The 26699-nt window shown below is 35.2% G+C and overlaps 1 protein-coding gene across 1 annotated transcript; it reads left to right on the forward strand.

Annotated features, from left to right (window-relative positions):
- Positions 1-3021: 3021 nt before the first annotated feature.
- Positions 3022-23918, forward strand: LOC143062597 (uncharacterized). The gene is made up of 3 exons (XM_076234261.1): positions 3022-3144; positions 18330-18543; positions 23028-23918. The coding sequence occupies exon 3, from the start codon at positions 23079-23081 to the stop codon at positions 23916-23918; it is 840 nt and encodes a 279-aa protein (XP_076090376.1). The 5' UTR covers positions 3022-3144; positions 18330-18543; positions 23028-23078.
- Positions 23919-26699: the final 2781 nt, after the last annotated feature.

Below are 26699 nucleotides of genomic sequence, written 5' to 3' on the forward strand. Positions count from 1 at the left end.
TTTGATTCATAATTTAACTTCTTTATAAAGTTTTTGACTGTTTTAGTTATTGCATTTGTTTATTTGCCTTACATAAAACCATTGTCGGAAATATATGATAAAGCGATTATTACATGACCTTTTCCATATCAGCCTGGATATCATCCCTCGACCAATATCAGCATATGATACCCAGGCTGATATGGAAAAGGCCATGTATTTATCTCTATATAATCAATGTTTGTGAACTCATAGTTGAAATTAATCTTAACACTCAAATAAAAAAGGATTTAGATATAAAAAAAAACTTTCTGCAACATCTATAATCTTAAGCCTCGGTCACACCTTACCAGATAGCACGAACGGACGTCTAACGGATGAAAATAAAAGTTGTCAGTTGACAAAATTGTTATCCGTTGGGAGTCCGTTGATGTACTGAACGAATAAAACGAACGTGTAACGGATGCATAACGGACACACACCGGATATGCAACGTACGAGAAACGGAAACGTACCGGACAGAACGGATGTCGAACATACATCCAACGGACGAGTACCGCATAAAACGGACACCTAACGGAAGCGTACCGGATAAAACGGATGAACAAGATTTACGGAAAAATCAAAGGCGACAATATTAATACATGTTAATTGCATAAATCATCCGTTTTATACGTTATACGTCCGGTAGAAGTCCGTTTCTCATCCGTTCAACATCCGTTTTATCCGTTGAACGTCCGGTAGAAGTCCGTTGGTGAATTTATCTTCCAGACCTCCAACGGATGTATAACGGACACGTAACGGATACAAACCGGAAACGAAACGGACGAGTACCGTACAAAACAGAAGTTTTGAACATGCTCAAAATTTTCCACTGGACAGAACGGACGTCGACGGATAAAACGGACGCTTAACGGACATGCAACGGATATGGAAGGACGTCTAACGGATAAGAACGGACGTCTGACGGACATGAACGGATTGAAAAAAAAATATCTGTTAGGCGTCCGTTCGAGATATCCGGTAAGGTGTGACCGAGGCTTTAAGGATGTACAGTGTGTACTTAAATGATCTTAGGTGAAATTAAATAAACCAAAGAATTTAAAAGTAATAATTTTAGCTAGGGGAGTATAAGTAACGGGTCAGAATAAGCTAAAAATATTAATAGGTCATGTAGCTTCTTTTCGAGATATTGGATTCATATATTGAGATATTCAAAATGTGGCGGGAAAAGGCTCACAAGGGCTTTCACCTTATGTTTGCATTGGTATTATTTGGGTCTCAAATAAAAAATAAGACGATCAAGAATCTGCTTAAATTTTGTCAAAATACCTTTTATGAGCTATGTTATGGGACAATTTATTTTACCCTGTATCTTATGAAAATAAAACACCAAGGAGTCCGAACAACTGACACAAATTCCAAAACGTCTTAAAGAAGGCAAGTACAGATAAAAATAGTCTTTTAGAAACATATATCAGAATAGTTTATAGAGCTGGATATAGGGAAATAAAATGTTGCAATTCTATAGATATAGACAATGTTTTTTTCTCCATAGGAACTTCCGTTACGACTAAATCTATGTCACTTTTACTATGATTAAAAAATATATCCTAGAAATGAAAGTTAAAAAACATTTATATAAGCGTGTAGTTGAAACCTGTACTGAGTTCTGAACTACCTCTCACTTCACTGCAGGTCTTTCCCAGAATTCAATTACACCGCCGCCTACCATGTGCATTAAGCTAGGATGATAGCTTGTCATGGTTTTGATTTTTTTTTTTCATGTTTTCCAGAATCCTCTGATTGTATTCATTTACATGCCTCAAAATATGTTCCACATTGACCCCTATTTTTCCTTTTACTAATCTTTTTCATGTATAATTATACGCCATCTGTAAAAGTCTTATAAAAATAAATTAAAATCGTTTTTTGAGCACTTAAACTTGTCAATGATAAAGCTATGAAAATCAAGAGAGAACATTTTCCTGCCAAAATTTCAATGGCTTATAACTCGAAAACAAGCGCATTGATCTTTAAATTTTTTATGATCTTTTGGTTCCTTTAGTAGTCCCCTATCAATATATACTTGTGTTATGAATAGCTTGTTAATTTGAAACTGTGTAGCAAACCTCCTTAACACTAGTCATGTACAAGTTTTGTTTAGATTGGATAAGATCATATCTGGAAAGCAGTGCGTAAACAAAACAAAATATTTAGGAATATTATGTATCTCCCTAACTATATGTGGTATGTGAAACAGCTGTGTTTACAATATGTAACCTATATATTCGTTTTTATGAGCTGCTACTGGTATATCTGCAAACAACTTTTGAAGATGTACCTCGAAAAATAATCCTTTTGAAATTGTTTCTTTAACAAATGTTCCAATTAACTGAAATATCATAACTAATTTATCATTTAAATAATGTTATATTTTGTTTTATCTATTTTAAGTATTTGAATATATTATTCAAGATATATTTCTGTCAGATGAGTTCAAATTAGGATTGCTAATCGTGTGACTCACAGTTCATAATTCTGTAATGGTGTACTTGTGTACCGTCATAAATAAAAGGCAGGTGTCAGTTGTTATTCTGCAGTTTAAATGTTGTAAGGTACTATCGTATTATTGAATTATGTATTTCTGTTTACTGGGTGTTCTTGCGTTTGTTCTTGTTATGTAATATTGGTCATTTGAGTTGTTTTTTCAACATTGCCATATAATCAATATAACCAAAAAAAACCCGGTTCAATCCACAATTGCTTTCTTAGAATATCCTGTACCAAGCCACCAGTATAGCAGCTGTTATCAAATAGTCCGTTTCTATTTATGTTGATGTTTGTGTTTGCAGCAGTTCATTGTCTCTTTTGTTTCGTTGCTTTCTATTATAGTTCCCCTCGGTTTTGGTTTGTGACCAGGTTTTTCTCCAAGTTGAATTGATTATGACTATTAAACAGCGGTATTATACATGTTCCTTTATTGATAACCATATTGTAAACATGTAATATACATAATATATATGATGGGTTTTTTTCAGAGCGTTCACTGAGGAATAAGACATACCAATGCAATGGACCGTCACGTGACCTACCGATCAGCAATCAGGTTTTAGTTTGCAATAAGAACGGGACAAATGATATTCGAATTGATTCAGCTGACAGGTAAATGCATTCTCTTTTGTAATATCTTCAATGAAAATACTGTGAAAACACAGTTGTCCAACAAAAATTGTATTCGTACTCTGAATGTCTGAAATAACAGTAAGTACAGGAGTAAATATGTATTGTTCAAAACCTTTCTTTTATTTGGTGGCTCAAATTTTTAAAATAATTAGGAAGTAAATGAGTAAAAAATCCGCTTATTTTCAGAATAAGAAATAAACTTCCATTACTTTCAAAACGGTATGTGTTTGTACCAGCCGACAAAGAAGCCAACAATGTGGGGTGGTATGCCGTGAATACTACACGGACGTGCTTACAATTTAAATTCGTCTACATCAAGTATATGCACTCCACAGAGAGTCATATAGTAAACCAATATATCATAACCATATCACAGCTTAAGGCTTCTTCTGAAAATTTGAAGGTCTCTGCTATGTATTGGTAACAGTAAAATATCGTTTTATCTTGGCCTCTAGTAAGTGTTCTACAACTAATTTTTCAGAACTGTAAGAATTTCCTTTACTTCTATCAAATAGCTTATCATAAACTATTGTAATAAAATATACTAAAAAGGTGGAGTTAACAGACTTGTTTTTGTACTGTTATGAATCACAGTTTATGACCAAACTCAGTAAAGACCAATCTAAATTGCATTTTATTTATTAATTCAACAACACTTACCGTTATCTTGATAACATTATTTCGTTAAATAATCGAAAATTATCTCAATATACTGCCAAGATTTACTCAAAGGATCTTACTTTAAATGAATCAAATTGAAACAGTTATAACTGTCCTTTCCCAGATTTAAATATTTCGGTTTTCAACGGGAGACTCCACACTAAAATTTCCGACAAAAAGGGACGATTTTTCGTTCCACATTGTTAAATTTTCCTTTTTTGATCGTGATTTTCCTGTGGCACCAAACAGGACTGTGCGGCATATTTTCATCTTTTTATGCCTCAAACCTCTTAGAAGTTAATCTTATACTAATGGTAAAGAGAATAACGTTGTACATGCTTATGTTTTTTTTTAATGAAAGTGCCACTAACATTTATCTTAATTATTTAACGTTATATGTTAAAAGGAAAGTAAGAACAAAGGAAAATACAATATGTCTTTTCAGATCTTCATAAACTGACAACTATCGTCATATTAAGAGAAAATAAGAAAAATAAACAAACAATCATTACGCTCATACAATTTTTAGAATAAAAACAAGAGTTAAATCCTTTTCTATGAAAGTAAAATGATCAAATCTAAAATTTGTACTAGAGGATGTCAGTTAGACAAACACACACAGATTATTGTATATATATATGCACATCCCAGCACTTCTGTTTCGAAAACATTCTCTGTACTTACAACAAATTCAAACAATGTCATTGTTTTAATTATATACTGGTCTCAAATTTTTTCATATTTTCTATTTTTGCTCCATCCATATAGTTCATATATATATATATATATATATATATATATATATATATATATAAAATGACTGAATAAATAGTCAACGATCAATCTTACAGGGCGATGGATCATGTAATATGATTCTGTACACTACAAAATATAATATATAACAAGTCAAAAAGGGTACAACATCACCATTAAATAACTATAAAATATACAAATATTAGATATTTCGGATAACAGATATCCTTTTTCAATAATAGCACGATGTCAAATGAATCATGTCAATATATTCAAACTGAGATACTTTTTCTAAATCTTGAATTTATACAATTTAAGCGAACACCACAGACGCTGATACAATTTGAAATTTCCAAACACGGCGCAAAGATTACTAAGATATGCCAAATGAAAATAGTTATTTTCGTTGTGAACTGGCACAACTCTAGATTTCCAAAGGTTGTGACAGTTGAGATGTTATAACTGCATTGAGGGCAGTCCTCAAACAAAAAGATCAAAAATGTCCTAACCGATCCAGGATGGTATAAATTAGACAACGGTAGGGCAATTACAACAGAAACTACATATTTAAGCCTCCCAAACGAATGGCAGTCTAATAATGATTGAAAAAATAAGTTTTATATAATGAGGTAAAATAATTGAACGTGGCAACGTACTTATACATCATCCCGAATCAATGGAAACCTGTAATTTAAACTGTTATTTTTTAAAATAATTTCGAACTGTTAAGCCAGTACTAAATCCGGCGTTGTTTGAAACAAGTGGTCACAGGAAAATGAAGGACTCGTTCTATGTTTTTTCATTTATGCCCTCTGGGGAAACTGTCCGTAACTTTCTTATCCAAAATCTTTCCCGAGCGACTCTGTCGACCTTCGACCAACCCTCGTTGTGGTCTATGATTGTGATGGTAAGGTTTTTGAGATCAGCTTGTGTGTGTCCAGGTGATCTCAAATGACGACTCACGGGTAGGTCGGGCTTGCAAGTGTAGTCACTTCGATGACCATTCATGCGTTTGTTAAATGGCTGCTCTGTCTCGCCAACATACTGCATGCCACATCGACACTGAAGGAGGTATACAACATTCTGGGTTTTGCAAGTTACATTGCAATATATAGTGTACACAGACCCAGTCGAGTGGCAAGTGAATGTTTGAGTATTCAGTATTTGTTGACAAGTCAGGCAACGTCTGTTACCACATGACTTGCACCATCCTGCAATTGAACAGCTTTTATTTGAGGAGACGTCAGCTCTAACAAATAAGTCTTTCAGACTTGCTGGTCTCCGAAAAGCTAAGACAGGAGGATTGGGAAAGATCTTGGATAATTTAGGGTGTTTGGCAATAGTTTGCCAATTGGCTCGGATCAAACGTGAAAGGTTATTAAAGGCTGGATTGTATGTAAGAACAAACGGGACTATTTTGCTGCGCTTCTTCCGTTTGTACTGTAAGAGGTCATTGCGGCTGTTATTGTTAGCGCGCGCAAACCCCTTATCTATGTCCAATTTCTTATAACCTCGTTTTGTCAAAAATCCGCGAAGTTCCTGTAACCGTTTCGTGACAGCCTCCTCAGAGGAGCAAATCCGCTTGACTCTGAGAGCTTGACTGTACGGGATACTTTTTGTACAGTGTTTGGGGTGACAGCTTTGGGGAGAAAGGTATTGATGTTTATCTGTGGGTTTACAATAGAGGTCTGTTGATATGACACCGTCCTTTATAGATGTGGTTGTGTCTAAGAAAGATATCTTAGAGTCGGAAATTTCATACGTAAATTTAATTGAATGGTGGGCATTGTTTGCATGTCTGATGAAATCATCCAGTTTTTGTTGAGATTCAATCCATTTCATGTCAACATCATCAATGAAACGGAACCAAGACAAAGGTTTGGATAAAGATGCTGCAATAATTTGTTTTTCTAATCTGCCCATGAAAATATTGGCGTAAGACGGTGCCATTTTCGTCCCCATCGCTGTCCCGTTAATTTGAAGGTAATGATCACCATTAAAGGTGAAATTGTTGCATTTCAGGACTAGAGTTAGTAGCTGGACTAAACATTCAGTAGGTGGTTCTAAAATGTTGCGAGAGTCCCATATTTCCCTACAAGATTGTATGCCGTCATCATGAGGTATGTTGGTATACAATGAGGTGACATCTAAAGTGACAAGGAGGGTTTCCGGAGGAAGAGGGTTCATGGATTCCATTTTACGAAGATAATCTGTAGTGTCTTGAATGTGGGAAGGAAGATTTTCTACATGAGATCTTAAATGAAAATCGACGAATTCCGAGATTTTCTCAGTCGGATGGCCGTTTGCGGATACAATGGGTCTACCAGGGTTGTTAACCTTGTGTATTTTGGGAAGAAGATACAATCGACCAGGCTTGGCATTCTCTGGCTTTAAATAACCAATTGTATCCTCATCTATGTGACCGTCATTGTACATGGTTTGTAACGCAGTGATAATTTTGGAGCTAAACTCGGAAGTAGGGTCATAGTCTAGCTTCTTATAAAATCTCTCATCAGAGAGCTGACGCACTGCTTCCGCGATGTAGTTAGCTTTGTCCATTATCACAACGGCACTGCCCTTGTCTGCTGGTTTTATCACAATATCATCTCGGTTTCTCAGCGATTGTATGGCTTTTTTCTCGTCAGGAGAGGTGTTGTAAAATGACGAGTACTTGTTGCTAGCTAGATGAACAACATCCGATTTGATTTTGTCGATAACATCTTCCAATGTAGCAGATTTACTAGGTTTTGGAATCCATGAACTCTTCTTTTTAAAATGCGGAATTATGATTTCTTCCTCCGAGTCAGACGTGTCTGTGTCTTCCTCATTATCCACCTCTTTATCCTTGTTACCAAAATATTCTTTGATTCTGAGGGTTCTAGCAAAGTTATCAAGGTCATCTCCCAGTTTCATATTATCTATGCTATTGGGAGTAGGGCAAAAATTCAAACCCTTGGACAAGACTTTAGTTTCGTCCTCAGATAAAGAGACTGAGGATAAATTGACAACCGTGTTGTTGGGATCCATCGGAACTCGAATTTTTCTTTTAAATCTACGATTTCGAGGCTTTTTCTTAGATTTTGTAGAGGGTCTAATTGAAGGGTGGTTAATTTGCACACCATCACGTTTAAATTTGTTGATCTGTTTGACGTGGAGCTTATGTGATTCAATATGGTTGATATCACCAAGACGTACTTGAATTTCGTCAAGTTCAGGATCAGACAAATGTTCACGGGATCGGCAGTGCAAATTATCACGTAGTTTAAATAAATAATTTACTTGATGAATTGCTTCTAGGCGTAAAAGATCCATCAGACGAAAAGAACTGTTGTATAAAATGTTGTTCCATCTGTGAAAAAATCTGTTCGACTTTTCTCCTGTTGTAAGTGGGGAGGCCTTTAAAATTAGTCCTTTCGGAATAATTCCTTGATTAATGTAGGTTTCTAAATTTGAGATGTGATGCTCTGTTTTGATAATTTTGATAGTAGAAGATCTTAATTTCTTAAAATAAAATTGAAAATGCATGATGGAATATGCAGTAAGAAAATCGGATCGGGTGAACACACTCGATGCAGACTACCAAAAAGGTAAAAATATAAAATGACTGAATAAATAGTCAACGATCAATCTTACAGGGCGATGGATCATGTAATATGATTCTGTACACTACAAAATATAATATATAACAAGTCAAAAAGGGTACAACATCACCATTAAATAACTATAAAATATACAAATATTAGATATTTCGGATAACAGATATCCTTTTTCAATAATAGCACGATGTCAAATGAATCATGTCAATATATTCAAACTGAGATACTTTTTCTAAATCTTGAATTTATACAATTTAAGCGAACACCACAGACGCTGATACAATTTGAAATTTCCAAACACGGCGCAAAGATTACTAAGATATGCCAAATGAAAATAGTTATTTTCGTTGTGAACTGGCACAACTCTAGATTTCCAAAGGTTGTGACAGTTGAGATGTTATAACTGCATTGAGGGCAGTCCTCAAACAAAAAGATCAAAAATGTCCTAACCGATCCAGGATGGTATAAATTAGACAACGGTAGGGCAATTACAACAGAAACTACATATTTAAGCCTCCCAAACGAATGGCAGTCTAATAATGATTGAAAAAATAAGTTTTATATAATGAGGTAAAATAATTGAACGTGGCAACGTACTTATACATCATCCCGAATCAATGGAAACCTGTAATTTAAACTGTTATTTTTTAAAATAATTTCGAACTGTTAAGCCAGTACTAAATCCGGCGTTGTTTGAAACAGGTGGTCACAGGAAAATGAAGGACTCGTTCTATGTTTTTTCATTTATGCCCTCTGGGGAAACTGTCCGTAACTTTCTTATCCAAAATCTTTCCCGAGCGACTCTGTCGACCTTCGACCAACCCTCGTTGTGGTCTATGATTGTGATGGTAAGGTTTTTGAGATCAGCTTGTGTGTGTCCAGGTGATCTCAAATGACGACTCACGGGTAGGTCGGGCTTGCAAGTGTAGTCACTTCGATGACCATTCATGCGTTTGTTAAATGGCTGCTCTGTCTCGCCAACATACTGCATGCCACATCGACACTGAAGGAGGTATACAACATTCTGGGTTTTGCAAGTTACATTGCAATATATAGTGTACACAGACCCAGTCGAGTGGCAAGTGAATGTTTGAGTATTCAGTATTTGTTGACAAGTCAGGCAACGTCTGTTACCACATGACTTGCACCATCCTGCAATTGAACAGCTTTTATTTGAGGAGACGTCAGCTCTAACAAATAAGTCTTTCAGACTTGCTGGTCTCCGAAAAGCTAAGACAGGAGGATTGGGAAAGATCTTGGATAATTTAGGGTGTTTGGCAATAGTTTGCCAATTGGCTCGGATCAAACGTGAAAGGTTATTAAAGGCTGGATTGTATGTAAGAACAAACGGGACTATTTTGCTGCGCTTCTTCCGTTTGTACTGTAAGAGGTCATTGCGGCTGTTATTGTTAGCGCGCGCAAACCCCTTATCTATGTCCAATTTCTTATAACCTCGTTTTGTCAAAAATCCGCGAAGTTCCTGTAACCGTTTCGTGACAGCCTCCTCAGAGGAGCAAATCCGCTTGACTCTGAGAGCTTGACTGTACGGGATACTTTTTGTACAGTGTTTGGGGTGACAGCTTTGGGGAGAAAGGTATTGATGTTTATCTGTGGGTTTACAATAGAGGTCTGTTGATATGACACCGTCCTTTATAGATGTGGTTGTGTCTAAGAAAGATATCTTAGAGTCGGAAATTTCATACGTAAATTTAATTGAATGGTGGGCATTGTTTGCATGTCTGATGAAATCATCCAGTTTTTGTTGAGATTCAATCCATTTCATGTCAACATCATCAATGAAACGGAACCAAGACAAAGGTTTGGATAAAGATGCTGCAATAATTTGTTTTTCTAATCTGCCCATGAAAATATTGGCGTAAGACGGTGCCATTTTCGTCCCCATCGCTGTCCCGTTAATTTGAAGGTAATGATCACCATTAAAGGTGAAATTGTTGCATTTCAGGACTAGAGTTAGTAGCTGGACTAAACATTCAGTAGGTGGTTCTAAAATGTTGCGAGAGTCCCATATTTCCCTACAAGATTGTATGCCGTCATCATGAGGTATGTTGGTATACAATGAGGTGACATCTAAAGTGACAAGGAGGGTTTCCGGAGGAAGAGGGTTCATGGATTCCATTTTACGAAGATAATCTGTAGTGTCTTGAATGTGGGAAGGAAGATTTTCTACATGAGATCTTAAATGAAAATCGACGAATTCCGAGATTTTCTCAGTCGGATGGCCGTTTGCGGATACAATGGGTCTACCAGGGTTGTTAACCTTGTGTATTTTGGGAAGAAGATACAATCGACCAGGCTTGGCATTCTCTGGCTTTAAATAACCAATTGTATCCTCATCTATGTGACCGTCATTGTACATGGTTTGTAACGCAGTGATAATTTTGGAGCTAAACTCGGAAGTAGGGTCATAGTCTAGCTTCTTATAAAATCTCTCATCAGAGAGCTGACGCACTGCTTCCGCGATGTAGTTAGCTTTGTCCATTATCACAACGGCACTGCCCTTGTCTGCTGGTTTTATCACAATATCATCTCGGTTTCTCAGCGATTGTATGGCTTTTTTCTCGTCAGGAGAGGTGTTGTAAAATGACGAGTACTTGTTGCTAGCTAGATGAACAACATCCGATTTGATTTTGTCGATAACATCTTCCAATGTAGCAGATTTACTAGGTTTTGGAATCCATGAACTCTTCTTTTTAAAATGCGGAATTATGATTTCTTCCTCCGAGTCAGACGTGTCTGTGTCTTCCTCATTATCCACCTCTTTATCCTTGTTACCAAAATATTCTTTGATTCTGAGGGTTCTAGCAAAGTTATCAAGGTCATCTCCCAGTTTCATATTATCTATGCTATTGGGAGTAGGGCAAAAATTCAAACCCTTGGACAAGACTTTAGTTTCGTCCTCAGATAAAGAGACTGAGGATAAATTGACAACCGTGTTGTTGGGATCCATCGGAACTCGAATTTTTCTTTTAAATCTACGATTTCGAGGCTTTTTCTTAGATTTTGTAGAGGGTCTAATTGAAGGGTGGTTAATTTGCACACCATCACGTTTAAATTTGTTGATCTGTTTGACGTGGAGCTTATGTGATTCAATATGGTTGATATCACCAAGACGTACTTGAATTTCGTCAAGTTCAGGATCAGACAAATGTTCACGGGATCGGCAGTGCAAATTATCACGTAGTTTAAATAAATAATTTACTTGATGAATTGCTTCTAGGCGTAAAAGATCCATCAGACGAAAAGAACTGTTGTATAAAATGTTGTTCCATCTGTGAAAAAATCTGTTCGACTTTTCTCCTGTTGTAAGTGGGGAGGCCTTTAAAATTAGTCCTTTCGGAATAATTCCTTGATTAATGTAGGTTTCTAAATTTGAGATGTGATGCTCTGTTTTGATAATTTTGATAGTAGAAGATCTTAATTTCTTAAAATAAAATTGAAAATGCATGATGGAATATGCAGTAAGAAAATCGGATCGGGTGAACACACTCGATGCAGACTACCAAAAAGGTAAAAATATAAAATGACTGAATAAATAGTCAACGATCAATCTTACAGGGCGATGGATCATGTAATATGATTCTGTACACTACAAAATATAATATATAACAAGTCAAAAAGGGTACAACATCACCATTAAATAACTATAAAATATACAAATATTAGATATTTCGGATAACAGATATCCTTTTTCAATAATAGCACGATGTCAAATGAATCATGTCAATATATTCAAACTGAGATACTTTTTCTAAATCTTGAATTTATACAATTTAAGCGAACACCACAGACGCTGATACAATTTGAAATTTCCAAACACGGCGCAAAGATTACTAAGATATGCCAAATGAAAATAGTTATTTTCGTTGTGAACTGGCACAACTCTAGATTTCCAAAGGTTGTGACAGTTGAGATGTTATAACTGCATTGAGGGCAGTCCTCAAACAAAAAGATCAAAAATGTCCTAACCGATCCAGGATGGTATAAATTAGACAACGGTAGGGCAATTACAACAGAAACTACATATTTAAGCCTCCCAAACGAATGGCAGTCTAATAATGATTGAAAAAATAAGTTTTATATAATGAGGTAAAATAATTGAACGTGGCAACGTACTTATACATCATCCCGAATCAATGGAAACCTGTAATTTAAACTGTTATTTTTTAAAATAATTTCGAACTGTTAAGCCAGTACTAAATCCGGCGTTGTTTGAAACAGGTGGTCACAGGAAAATGAAGGACTCGTTCTATGTTTTTTCATTTATGCCCTCTGGGGAAACTGTCCGTAACTTTCTTATCCAAAATCTTTCCCGAGCGACTCTGTCGACCTTCGACCAACCCTCGTTGTGGTCTATGATTGTGATGGTAAGGTTTTTGAGATCAGCTTGTGTGTGTCCAGGTGATCTCAAATGACGACTCACGGGTAGGTCGGGCTTGCAAGTGTAGTCACTTCGATGACCATTCATGCGTTTGTTAAATGGCTGCTCTGTCTCGCCAACATACTGCATGCCACATCGACACTGAAGGAGGTATACAACATTCTGGGTTTTGCAAGTTACATTGCAATATATAGTGTACACAGACCCAGTCGAGTGGCAAGTGAATGTTTGAGTATTCAGTATTTGTTGACAAGTCAGGCAACGTCTGTTACCACATGACTTGCACCATCCTGCAATTGAACAGCTTTTATTTGAGGAGACGTCAGCTCTAACAAATAAGTCTTTCAGACTTGCTGGTCTCCGAAAAGCTAAGACAGGAGGATTGGGAAAGATCTTGGATAATTTAGGGTGTTTGGCAATAGTTTGCCAATTGGCTCGGATCAAACGTGAAAGGTTATTAAAGGCTGGATTGTGTCATTTGAGATCACCTGGACACACACAAGCTGATCTCAAAAACCTTACCATCACAATCATAGACCACAACGAGGGTTGGTCGAAGGTCGACAGAGTCGCTCGGGAAAGATTTTGGATAAGAAAGTTACGGACAGTTTCCCCAGAGGGCATAAATGAAAAAACATAGAACGAGTCCTTCATTTTCCTGTGACCACCTGTTTCAAACAACGCCGGATTTAGTACTGGCTTAACAGTTCGAAATTATTTTAAAAAATAACAGTTTAAATTACAGGTTTCCATTGATTCGGGATGATGTATAAGTACGTTGCCACGTTCAATTATTTTACCTCATTATATAAAACTTATTTTTTCAATCATTATTAGACTGCCATTCGTTTGGGAGGCTTAAATATGTAGTTTCTGTTGTAATTGCCCTACCGTTGTCTAATTTATACCATCCTGGATCGGTTAGGACATTTTTGATCTTTTTGTTTGAGGACTGCCCTCAATGCAGTTATAACATCTCAACTGTCACAACCTTTGGAAATCTAGAGTTGTGCCAGTTCACAACGAAAATAACTATTTTCATTTGGCATATCTTAGTAATCTTTGCGCCGTGTTTGGAAATTTCAAATTGTATCAGCGTCTGTGGTGTTCGCTTAAATTGTATAAATTCAAGATTTAGAAAAAGTATCTCAGTTTGAATATATTGACATGATTCATTTGACATCGTGCTATTATTGAAAAAGGATATCTGTTATCCGAAATATCTAATATTTGTATATTTTATAGTTATTTAATGGTGATGTTGTACCCTTTTTGACTTGTTATATATTATATTTTGTAGTGTACAGAATCATATTACATGATCCATCGCCCTGTAAGATTGATCGTTGACTATTTATTCAGTCATTTTATATTTTTACCTTTTTGGTAGTCTGCATCGAGTGTGTTCACCCGATCCGATTTTCTTACTGCATATTCCATCATGCATTTTCAATTTTATTTTAAGAAATTAAGATCTTCTACTATCAAAATTATCAAAACAGAGCATCACATCTCAAATTTAGAAACCTACATTAATCAAGGAATTATTCCGAAAGGACTAATTTTAAAGGCCTCCCCACTTACAACAGGAGAAAAGTCGAACAGATTTTTTCACAGATGGAACAACATTTTATACAACAGTTCTTTTCGTCTGATGGATCTTTTACGCCTAGAAGCAATTCATCAAGTAAATTATTTATTTAAACTACGTGATAATTTGCACTGCCGATCCCGTGAACATTTGTCTGATCCTGAACTTGACGAAATTCAAGTACGTCTTGGTGATATCAACCATATTGAATCACATAAGCTCCACGTCAAACAGATCAACAAATTTAAACGTGATGGTGTGCAAATTAACCACCCTTCAATTAGACCCTCTACAAAATCTAAGAAAAAGCCTCGAAATCGTAGATTTAAAAGAAAAATTCGAGTTCCGATGGATCCCAACAACACGGTTGTCAATTTATCCTCAGTCTCTTTATCTGAGGACGAAACTAAAGTCTTGTCCAAGGGTTTGAATTTTTGCCCTACTCCCAATAGCATAGATAATATGAAACTGGGAGATGACCTTGATAACTTTGCTAGAACCCTCAGAATCAAAGAATATTTTGGTAACAAGGATAAAGAGGTGGATAATGAGGAAGACACAGACACGTCTGACTCGGAGGAAGAAATCATAATTCCGCATTTTAAAAAGAAGAGTTCATGGATTCCAAAACCTAGTAAATCTGCTACATTGGAAGATGTTATCGACAAAATCAAATCGGATGTTGTTCATCTAGCTAGCAACAAGTACTCGTCATTTTACAACACCTCTCCTGACGAGAAAAAAGCCATACAATCGCTGAGAAACCGAGATGATATTGTGATAAAACCAGCAGACAAGGGCAGTGCCGTTGTGATAATGGACAAAGCTAACTACATCGCGGAAGCAGTGCGTCAGCTCTCTGATGAGAGATTTTATAAGAAGCTAGACTATGACCCTACTTCCGAGTTTAGCTCCAAAATTATCACTGCGTTACAAACCATGTACAATGACGGTCACATAGATGAGGATACAATTGGTTATTTAAAGCCAGAGAATGCCAAGCCTGGTCGATTGTATCTTCTTCCCAAAATACACAAGGTTAACAACCCTGGTAGACCCATTGTATCCGCAAACGGCCATCCGACTGAGAAAATCTCGGAATTCGTCGATTTTCATTTAAGATCTCATGTAGAAAATCTTCCTTCCCACATTCAAGACACTACAGATTATCTTCGTAAAATGGAATCCATGAACCCTCTTCCTCCGGAAACCCTCCTTGTCACTTTAGATGTCACCTCATTGTATACCAACATACCTCATGATGACGGCATACAATCTTGTAGGGAAATATGGGACTCTCGCAACATTTTAGAACCACCTACTGAATGTTTAGTCCAGCTACTAACTCTAGTCCTGAAATGCAACAATTTCACCTTTAATGGTGATCATTACCTTCAAATTAACGGGACAGCGATGGGGACGAAAATGGCACCGTCTTACGCCAATATTTTCATGGGCAGATTAGAAAAACAAATTATTGCAGCATCTTTATCCAAACCTTTGTCTTGGTTCCGTTTCATTGATGATGTTGACATGAAATGGATTGAATCTCAACAAAAACTGGATGATTTCATCAGACATGCAAACAATGCCCACCATTCAATTAAATTTACGTATGAAATTTCCGACTCTAAGATATCTTTCTTAGACACAACCACATCTATAAAGGACGGTGTCATATCAACAGACCTCTATTGTAAACCCACAGATAAACATCAATACCTTTCTCCCCAAAGCTGTCACCCCAAACACTGTACAAAAAGTATCCCGTACAGTCAAGCTCTCAGAGTCAAGCGGATTTGCTCCTCTGAGGAGGCTGTCACGAAACGGTTACAGGAACTTCGCGGATTTTTGACAAAACGAGGTTATAAGAAATTGGACATAGATAAGGGGTTTGCGCGCGCTAACAATAACAGCCGCAATGACCTCTTACAGTACAAACGGAAGAAGCGCAGCAAAATAGTCCCGTTTGTTCTTACATACAATCCAGCCTTTAATAACCTTTCACGTTTGATCCGAGCCAATTGGCAAACTATTGCCAAACACCCTAAATTATCCAAGATCTTTCCCAATCCTCCTGTCTTAGCTTTTCGGAGACCAGCAAGTCTGAAAGACTTATTTGTTAGAGCTGACGTCTCCTCAAATAAAAGCTGTTCAATTGCAGGATGGTGCAAGTCATGTGGTAACAGACGTTGCCTGACTTGTCAACAAATACTGAATACTCAAACATTCACTTGCCACTCGACTGGGTCTGTGTACACTATATATTGCAATGTAACTTGCAAAACCCAGAATGTTGTATACCTCCTTCAGTGTCGATGTGGCATGCAGTATGTTGGCGAGACAGAGCAGCCATTTAACAAACGCATGAATGGTCATCGAAGTGACTACACTTGCAAGCCCGACCTACCCGTGAGTCGTCATTTGAGATCACCTGGACACACACAAGCTGATCTCAAAAACCTTACCATCACAATCATAGACCACAACGAGGGTTGGTCGAAGGTCGACAGAGTCGCTCGGGAAAGATTTTGGATAAGAAAGTTACGGACAGTTTCCCCAGAGGGCATAAATGAAAAAACATAGAACGAGTCCTTCATTTTCCTGTGACCACCTGTTTCAAACAACGCCGGATTTAGTACTGGCTTAACAGTTCGAAATTATTTTAAAAAATAACAGTTTAAATTACAGGTTTCCATTGATTCGGGATGATGTATAAGTACGTTGCCACGTTCAATTATTTTACCTCATTATATAAAACTTATTTTTTCAATCATTATTAGACTGCCATTCGTTTGGGAGGCTTAAATATGTAGTTTCTGTTGTAATTGCCCTACCGTTGTCTAATTTATACCATCCTGGATCGGTTAGGACATTTTTGATCTTTTTGTTTGAGGACTGCCCTCAATGCAGTTATAACATCTCAACTGTCACAACCTTTGGAAATCTAGAGTTGTGCCAGTTCACAACGAAAATAACTATTTTCATTTGGCATATCTTAGTAATCTTTGCGCCGTGTTTGGAAATTTCAAATTGTATCAGCGTCTGTGGTGTTCGCTTAAATTGTATAAATTCAAGATTTAGAAAAAGTATCTCAGTTTGAATATATTGACATGATTCATTTGACATCGTGCTATTATTGAAAAAGGATATCTGTTATCCGAAATATCTAATATTTGTATATTTTATAGTTATTTAATGGTGATGTTGTACCCTTTTTGACTTGTTATATATATATATATATATATATATATATATATATATATATATATATATATATATATATATATATATATATATATATATACCTAAATAGGCGATTAAAGGTGTAGGTAGGGGTGATTCCTCATTCATTGACAGAAGTGTTTTTTTTTCTCGTCAGGGAAGGAGGAATCAGTCAATACCAGTATGTCTTTGGAAATTTATTTGGAAAAATTGACGCAACTTGCCGTTATGGAAAAGGAAAAACTACAACCAATCCTTACTCAAGGATTCTTTATTTGCTACATCAATCGTGGGAGACATTCTTACATTGGTAGCATTTAACTAGCACATGTTTTGTTATATGTTTCTAAATATACTTTTTTTTATAAGTATATCACAGACGACACACAGGTGAATAACCAGATAAGATTTCCAAACAATTTTATGATACCTATCAAATAATAATGTACATTTCATAAGGAACTATCATTTGCTCTCTTTTTCATTACATGTACCTTCTGTTATGTTTCTTCTCTCTACATATAAATACTTCTTTGTAACTTAGTCAACCATATTCGTCAAAGTTTCATATAATTACTCGCCAAAACGTAATACTTAAAATAAAGTAAGGACTGAAAGTATATATACATACTATTTATATTATATGAATTTAAGGCGCAATTACTACACAAGTAAGCCGCCGACCAAAACCAATAACAACAACAACATGCCCATGGTACATAAAATATTGGAAAATTACATTGTTATCTACATAAGCTACTGTTTTATTGAAAAAATTTCAGAAAGCTTTGCTAGAATTTGTGATCATATTTGATGTTTATCCAATATGAGAGATAAGAACCATACATAATTTCATGATATCTTGCCTCGTTACAGATATCCTGATCAAACAACACGATCAAATACCTGATCTGCTTAATATTATTATTTTTTATTTCAGATTTGTTTTAACATTCAGTGCAACAGCAGGAGGATTCAGAGTCCTTCGTAACCTGGATACAAGTCAGACCTATGCTCCACAGTATTACAGTGAAAAAACTACGTCTAATATAATTGAATTTAGATTTGACTTCGTGAGCCCTATCCATTGCACTGAAGAAGGCGTACCATGTTCCGATAAACAGCCATTACATCTCTCAGAAGATATAACACAGGTATTTATTACAGACGTAACTGTTTGGTTTTCAGAAGTGTTGTACTTTAAGGTGGTACCCATACCTTGACTAAAATTAGTTTGGCTCGTTTAATTTTCATAAAATGTTGAAGAAATATTTACCTTGACCCTTAAAGAAAAAATTCAAAATTTCAAAAAATTTGAACCAACCACTTTATCAGAAAAATTTGGTTTGTTATATAGCAGTTTGACAAACACCAATTTTGATCATTGAGATGCTTAATATTTCCTTAACAAAACAACGTGATTAAAACGTTTAGCTGATTTTTACAGAGTTATCTCCTGTAGTGTTAGATACCACCTTAAGTACTGCTTTTCCGCTTGAAGTACCAGAAATAAACCGGGTTTTATTGTGTTCAATTCCTGATGCCTATTATTTTATTTTTCCATAAAGTTTTTATTTAGCTCAACGGGCCCGACATATACAATTTGAACTTATGCCAAAACTTGACGTCTAAAACTACTAGACCAAATACCTTCAAAATTCAACAAAATATTTCATATGGTATTTTGTTTATAAATTATATCTGAACTTTTGTATTCATTAAGAATCATGGCCGCCATGACTGAAAATAGAGCAATGGGGTCAAATGCAGTTGTTTTTCTTATGGTACAAAAGTTATTGCCGTAAGAGCAAAAGTGACATGGAGCTTAATTAACGAGGTAGTCAAAATCCATCTGCTATGAAATTTACAGACCGATACGACCTTCTATTGAAGGGATACTGTTCGAAATAGTTTACTGTGTTTAGTTATTATCTTTAATGATATAATAGATAGACAAAAAGTATGAACGGCAAAACTCTTCAGCTAAGTGGGATCTAATCATAAATCAAATGATCAAAACAGTCAATGTAATCTTTTAGGATTTATTTTACTAGCAACTTTTATTTTTTTTTACATTTATTGTGAAAGATTAATTACTTTTCACAAAAATCTTCTTCTTTGAAAATACATGTCAAATACCTAAAAATTTAATTAAATATTCCTTAAGTTATCTTGCTTATAGATTGTATTCGGAGATTTGATCCACTCATTGGCAGCAGTTTCTAAAAATAAAACAAAGTACTCAAATGAAGTCTTTTTTTACATTTAAAAAACAAAGCATTTAGAGCAAAACTGACACAGGTAGCAGTGTTGAACGATATCTGATCTACCAGTCTAGTAATCTTCAGATTATTAGGACAACTTATGATTAGGTTACAGTCCAAAATTAGTTTATTTTTAGGAAGTTTTAGTTGTGGGTTATGTTTTATCTTTAATATCATTACAGAAAGAGAAAAGTATAAATAAAAAACTTGGTCAGCAAGTCACATTCCTTTAGCTAAAATTGCAGTTAAGCGATATCAGGCCCTTAAGAGCCTTTTATTTGTAAACTGTTATTTGTCTTTTTTCCTGGTTTTTTTTTTATCCTTTACCATTGTTTTGCAACTTAAGAAGTGATCGATTATCTTTATAAAAAGGTTGATATAATACGGAAATAATTTTTTTTTCTTTCTTGAATAATGTTCTATTTCTTCTATCAATGTACTTTGAAATTCGGTATTTTGCAAAAATACCTCTTTTGGGGTTCATTCTACCTTTTATTTTTGAAATCCAAACTCAACAGTAAATTTATGAACTTGCTACCCTTAGTATATATACAACTTAGACCAAGAATTGTTTCTAAACTGATTATTAAAGGCATATTGACCATCATTGGTACGTAAATTTTACTGAAACAATACTTTATAGATATAGTAAGATGTGGTATGAGTGCCAATGAGACAACTCTCCATTCAAGTAACAATTTATAAAAGTTAACCATTGAACGTCCATTTACGGTCTTCAACACGGAGCCTTGGCTCACACCGAACAGCAATCTATAAAAGTCCATAAATTACTTGTGTAAAACCAATTAAATGGGAAAACCAACGGTCTAATCTATAAAAAACGAGAAACGAGAAACACGTATGAACTACATAAACAGACGACAACCACTGTGCATCAGAGTTCTGACTTAGACAATATAGAAAGACATACTATAAAATATCAATTGAAAGGCTTAACTCGACCAAAAGACACGAATTAACACACAATGAACTAATAGATTTGATCTGTGATACCTCAATGCAAATACATATACATGTTGTTAACAAAAATTATTAAGGATAAATAATTAAGGTAAAAAGTAAATAAACAGGCTTAAACAAAGTTGAAGTATCATACCGTTGTGAAATATTAAACAAATTTTAGAAATGCATCACTTTTGATAAATAAAAAAAAACTGCGTCATATTATACACTAGTCCGAGATTACTCTGACGTCCAACGGCTGTTTTGCCAGACATGCTGGGGCCGTGGGACGTCAGAGCTCGTCCCATATCTAAAAGTGGATATTTGGCCACCCACAATAGATGCGCTGCTTCGTCGCTTCTGGTGCCAACTGAAGGCCTTGGAATTATATAAATTTGGCATCAATCTGTTCATTTTTCATTTATCTCTTCATTTATTTTTCCATATTTTAACAGTTTTCACAGGGACCCATCGATTTCGGCATTTTGATTTTCGTTTTCAAAGATTATCACGTGACCACGAGAAAACAGTGATGATTTATGCAAATGACCATGATGTAACACCTCCTTCATTTACAATACTAGTTATCTAAATATCCGAAAGCTTCCGATTGTTACGTGGTCGAAACTAAATGCTTGATACCGATCTCCTGTAAAGGTGGTAAAAAATCGTGGTTGGCTACTAAATGTTAATCATCGTTCTCCTATAAAGGAGGCGAAAAAATACAAATATTTGCATATTTGAGTCTCGATGCCACGAACTCTCTCGTAACTTGACGTCCATTTGAAAGTGAAAGTCAAAATGCCGAAATCGATGGGTCTCTGTGAAAACTGTTAAAATATGGAAAAATAAAGGTTGGCAGGTAGGTGAAACTTACATAAATGAAGAGATAAATGAAAAATGGACAGATTGATGCCCAATTTATATAATTCCAAGGCCTTCAGTCGGCACCAGAATCGACGAAGCAGCGCATCTATTGTGGGTGGGCAAATATCCACTTTTTGATATGGGACGAGCTCTGACGTCCCACGGCCCCAGCTTGTCTGGCAAAACAGCCGTTGGACGCCAGAGTAATCTCCGACTAATTATACACAGGTAAATGAAAATAATTTAGTTGTTAAGTATACTTCTTCTTCTGCGTGTATAATCTTCCGTTTTGGAATACCAAGACATTTCTTGTATATCAATGAAATTAGTCTAACACTTAGTAATATGAGGTGAATATCAACAATAAAACTATACAATTGGTGCTAGATAAAACTTCTTGTACAAGTGCCAGAACAGTATTTACGCAGAGATGAAATAATATTAATGTTTATAGTAAGAAGAAGTGAAAAATTGTAGTAATTCTAAATAATAAAAGCTGGTATTTAGTCAAGATCCATGTTAACATTAAAAAACAAATAAATCATTACAAACAGGGCAAATAAACAAGAATTTACGATTTGAGAGTACTCGCAGTTACTGACAATTAATTAAAAGCCAACACAATTAATAATAATAATAAAAAAACATGCATCAGAGACTAAAATCAACTAATGTTCTCTTAAATAAGTTACGAGTATTACTTGTTAGTATTTGAGTCGATGTTGATACTCCTCTGCATCTGTAAATTTATGATTGTACAGACCAATTTGCAGACATTGAAGAGAATGTCAGTTCATTTTTACCAAATAACTAGTTATTTACATGTTAATAATAACCAAATACTGTAAAGATACTACAATTATCTTGAATGAACGAACAGTACTGAATTACAAAAACAAATATCTTATAAAAATAATAACTTCTAAACAAGACATAATGATATTTTGTTATAATTTGTCAAAATATGCTACTATCAAAACTACTAAAATTCTTTCGCTAGTATATTACAGACATATAATATACTCTAAAGGTCTTGTGTATAAAGCTTCAATGTAAGTATACAATATATGTATGTTGTCGGAACATTTATTTGCATGAGCTTAAGAAACAGGACGAAAGCGACACTCTGCCGAGCTTTTCTCCTTTTTCGCATCGAGTACAAATCCATTTTATAATTTCCGACAATGTACATATACTGTGTTTATGCTGAAAATCCTCCAATCACTTGAAAATTCAGTTATCAAAATCTAAATCATTGTCTCTTATTTCTCAAAGAAATCGACATAGTTGAAACGCGGACCGCGAAGAGGTCCCCAAAATGAACTGGTTAGTAATGAGAAATATTTATATTATCGGTTGCTCAACATGGAGGTGGGGTAACAGGAGACTTTATTTTATTTAAGGACACATAAAGGAAAATTGTATTTGTATACCTGTTGTACAATAGATGGTTAATTGCAGGATAAAAACATGTATTTGCTTCATGTTTTATTTAACGGTAATGCAACATAGAAAAGTACTAATATAAATATTCTTTATATCAGCTTAGTTTAAGTCCAAGTTGGGATGGATGGTTCGATGAATTGTCTGGAGTCATGAGATATTCATTTGAGGTGTGGAAAATGGAATTTAGCCTAGACTTTCAGAATCTAAGGGAACCATTGATTACATCAATAGATAATCCCATCCCAATTTTTATTGAAGAAGTGAACGTCACCAACCCTATTCAGTATCCAACATTTACACCAAACGAACCTGGAGTGTATTCGTGTATTCTGGAAGTCAGTGATAGAGCAAATAATACACGATACGCACGAAGATTTGTTTTATTCGATAAAACATCAGCAGTAACAACACAAAACGAAAACCCAATGTACTGTACTACTGCCTCGTCGTCAACCAGTTATGCATGGCAAACTAATGGTGGTAACACTGTACAGATATCTTGGAAAGACCATTTCATTAATACTGTACATGCAGACGGCCATTTTCTCAGTCCAATTAGTGCATATGAGCCGCGATTAACTGATGGTGGTCGGAGAGTCGACTACAAGAACATTGAGAACAAGTTTGATGATTATGAAGGCAAAATGAATAGAAATGGAATTGACAACATTAATGGTATAGTAAAGTTTGAGTTTGCATACCAATCACCTACAGCAGATGTTTCTAATTTGAAATGGACGGACCGAGAATTATCAGAGAGCACAACATTGACATTACCAAGTAGTGAAGACGGATTTTCACAAATGTTTTGGGTTCGAGCTATTGATACTATGGGTAATACTAAAGGAGATACCACAGTTGTTTATTTTGATGCGTCACCGCCTGTAGTAGGTCTTCCAGTTATGGATTATAATTTGGGAAATGGACGTTACAACTTTTCTAGCAAGCAAGTATTCATAAATAAGAGGATGAAGTATGAGTGGCAATGAGACAACTCTCCACCCTAGTAACCATGTATAAAAAGGAGTATTAAATGACTTAAGTCATAAAGGGCCACAACATTACTAGTGAAGTTTTAAGCCAGAACGATAAGACACACCAGAAGTAAATAATTATCCTTCACAATATTCAGAGTCGATCATCCTTTTAATAAAATGATAATTTTTAAATGATTTAAAAATATACATATGATCATGAATACATTTTGAAGCTAGATGTAAACTACTTTCATGTATAGGAACCTTTTGTAAAATTTCATAATGTATCTGAACACGTGGTAATAAACTAAAACAGAATGCTGACTGAAAACAAATGCACAGTCGTTGTCTCTAAACTCATATATGCATACTTAATGAAATGAATGTGCAATTAGAATGTCGAGACTTACCACTTACAATATTTAACATAAGTTTAGCTGTTGATGAGAACAGTCAATAAAACGCATGAATTTATCTGAACAACTGATCAACCAGCTGTAACATTTTTTTTTCAAAAGGTAAAGATCAATGATCACAAAGTTCTAATTTTTAGAAACAAAATCGGACAAATCTGTACACTTACAATAATCATGTGACAATATGGTTTGCAAAAATTAAATGTTTGTATTAACTATGAGTTGTAAAACTAACTTACCACTTATCGATATGAATTCACAGGAGAAATTCCCTGGTTATTTAGTGACTAATTTGACAAGATACTGCTGTTGGTCGAGTAATTTGTCATTACTGCAAAGAATAGTGCAATAAAAATATTTTTTTATAGAAAACAAATCTTTAAATGACTACCTCCATTTATGCATATACTAAGAAAATTATTTTTGATGACAAAAGGTTATCATTGTAAGATATATCATTACGAGGTATTGATCAACTAAATTCATTAATCATTATGACGATGGGTGTTAATATACAATATATTTATCAATTTTGTTATGAAGATTAGCGTTCCTCAGTCTGCAAAACTGACATACCAACAGTTGTTAATTTTGTGTATTATTTGAAGTCAAAATAAGCCCATTTTACCGTCACCTGCAGTGAATGTGACGACGTTTCAGTAGTACTAGAGGTCGGTCAATTTAAAACGTACCCAAAATATCAAAATACAAATGTTTTCCCCTATATTAGCGCTGATGTTGTTTTATAGGAAAAGGGGGTCTATCACTGAGGGGTAGTACGATATACGACAATGATTTCCATTATTTTCTTTAAAAACAGAATTCCGAGAAATTTATGCGATTGGGATTTATTTTCGCAAATTCCCTTAAATGCGTACACGTGAACGTATCGGATACATTGTGTATTTTTAAATCGATCGACTTTTATAAAACAACATATACTTATTCAGCTATCAGCAATCCCTAGTTTCCTTGTACCGTATTAACATGGCTTGGTCAGATAAAACATTAACTGACTTTCCGTAACGAAGAAGACGGTCGTAATTTATAAAATGGAACTTAGTTTTGTTTAAAAATGTTAATTGATGTTAAGTTATAAGTTCATTTGTTATACTTTCCATGGAGCATTCGTCATAAATATATATATTCATTTTTGGCTCACCTGGCCCGAAGGGCCAAGTGAGCTTTCTTCATCAGTTTGCGTCCGTAGTCCGTTTTCGTCGTCGTCTTCGTCGTCGTCGTCGATCGGCGTCGTCTGTTAACTTTTACAAAAATCTTCTCCTCCGAAACTACTTGGTCAAATTTAACCAAACTTGGCCACAATCATCATTGGGGTATTTAGTTTAGAAAATGTGTCCGGTGATCCGGCCAACCAAGATGGCCACCATGGCTAAAAATAGAACATATGGGTAAAATGTAGATTTTGGCTTATATCTCTGAAAATCTGACAGGGTGTAAACTTGTTAATCAGGTCAAGATCTATCTGCCCTGAAATTGTCAGATAAATTTGACAACCCGTTGTTGGGTTACTGCCCCTGAATTGGTAATTTTAAGGGTTTTTTTCTGTTTTGGGTTATTATCTTGAATATTATTATAGATGAGATACACTGTAAACAGCAATAATGTTCAGCAAAGTAATATTTACAAATAAGTCAACATGACCGAAATGGTCAGTTGACCCTTTATAGTCAATTTTTAACAATTTTTCGTAAATCTTTGTAATCTTTTACAAAAATCTTCTCCTCTGAACCTACTGGGCCAAATGATACAAACTTGGCCACAATCATCTTTGGGGTATTTTGTTTTAAAAATGTGTCCGGTGATCCGGCCATCCAACGAAGATGGCCGCCACGGCTAAAATAGAACATGGGGGGTAAAATAATTTGTGTGTCTCATAACTCAAAGACCAAAGCATTTAGAGCAAATCTGACGAGGTAAAATTGTTTATCAGGTCAAAATCTATCTGCCCTGAAATTTTCAGATGAATCGGACAACCCGTTGTAAGGTTGCTGCCCCTGAACTGGTAATTTTAAGGACATTTTGTCGCTTTTTGTTATAATCTTGAATATTATTAAAGATAGAGATAAACTGTAAACAGCAATAATGTACAGCAAAGTAATACCTAAAAATAGGTCAACATGTCCAAATGGTCAATTGACCCCCTAAGGATTTTTTGTCCTTTATAGTAAATTTTTAACAATTTTCATAAAATTTGTAAATTTTTACTTACATTTTCCACTGAAATTACTTGGCCAAGTTCATTATAGATAGCGATAATTGTAAGCAGCAAGAATGTTCAGTACAAACACATCACAATCACCAAAACACAATTTTGTCATGAATCCATCTGCGTTCTTTGTTTAATATTCACATAGAC

The sequence above is a fragment of the Mytilus galloprovincialis genome, chromosome 2 (assembly GCF_965363235.1).
Source record: "Mytilus galloprovincialis chromosome 2, xbMytGall1.hap1.1, whole genome shotgun sequence".
NCBI lineage: Eukaryota > Metazoa > Mollusca > Bivalvia > Mytilida > Mytilidae > Mytilus > Mytilus galloprovincialis.

Bases quoted from the DNA above. Each gene is read 5' to 3' on its own strand.
- LOC143062597 (XM_076234261.1), top strand. From the start codon at position 23,079: ATGAGATATTCATTTGAGGTGTGGAAAATGGAATTTAGCCTAGACTTT.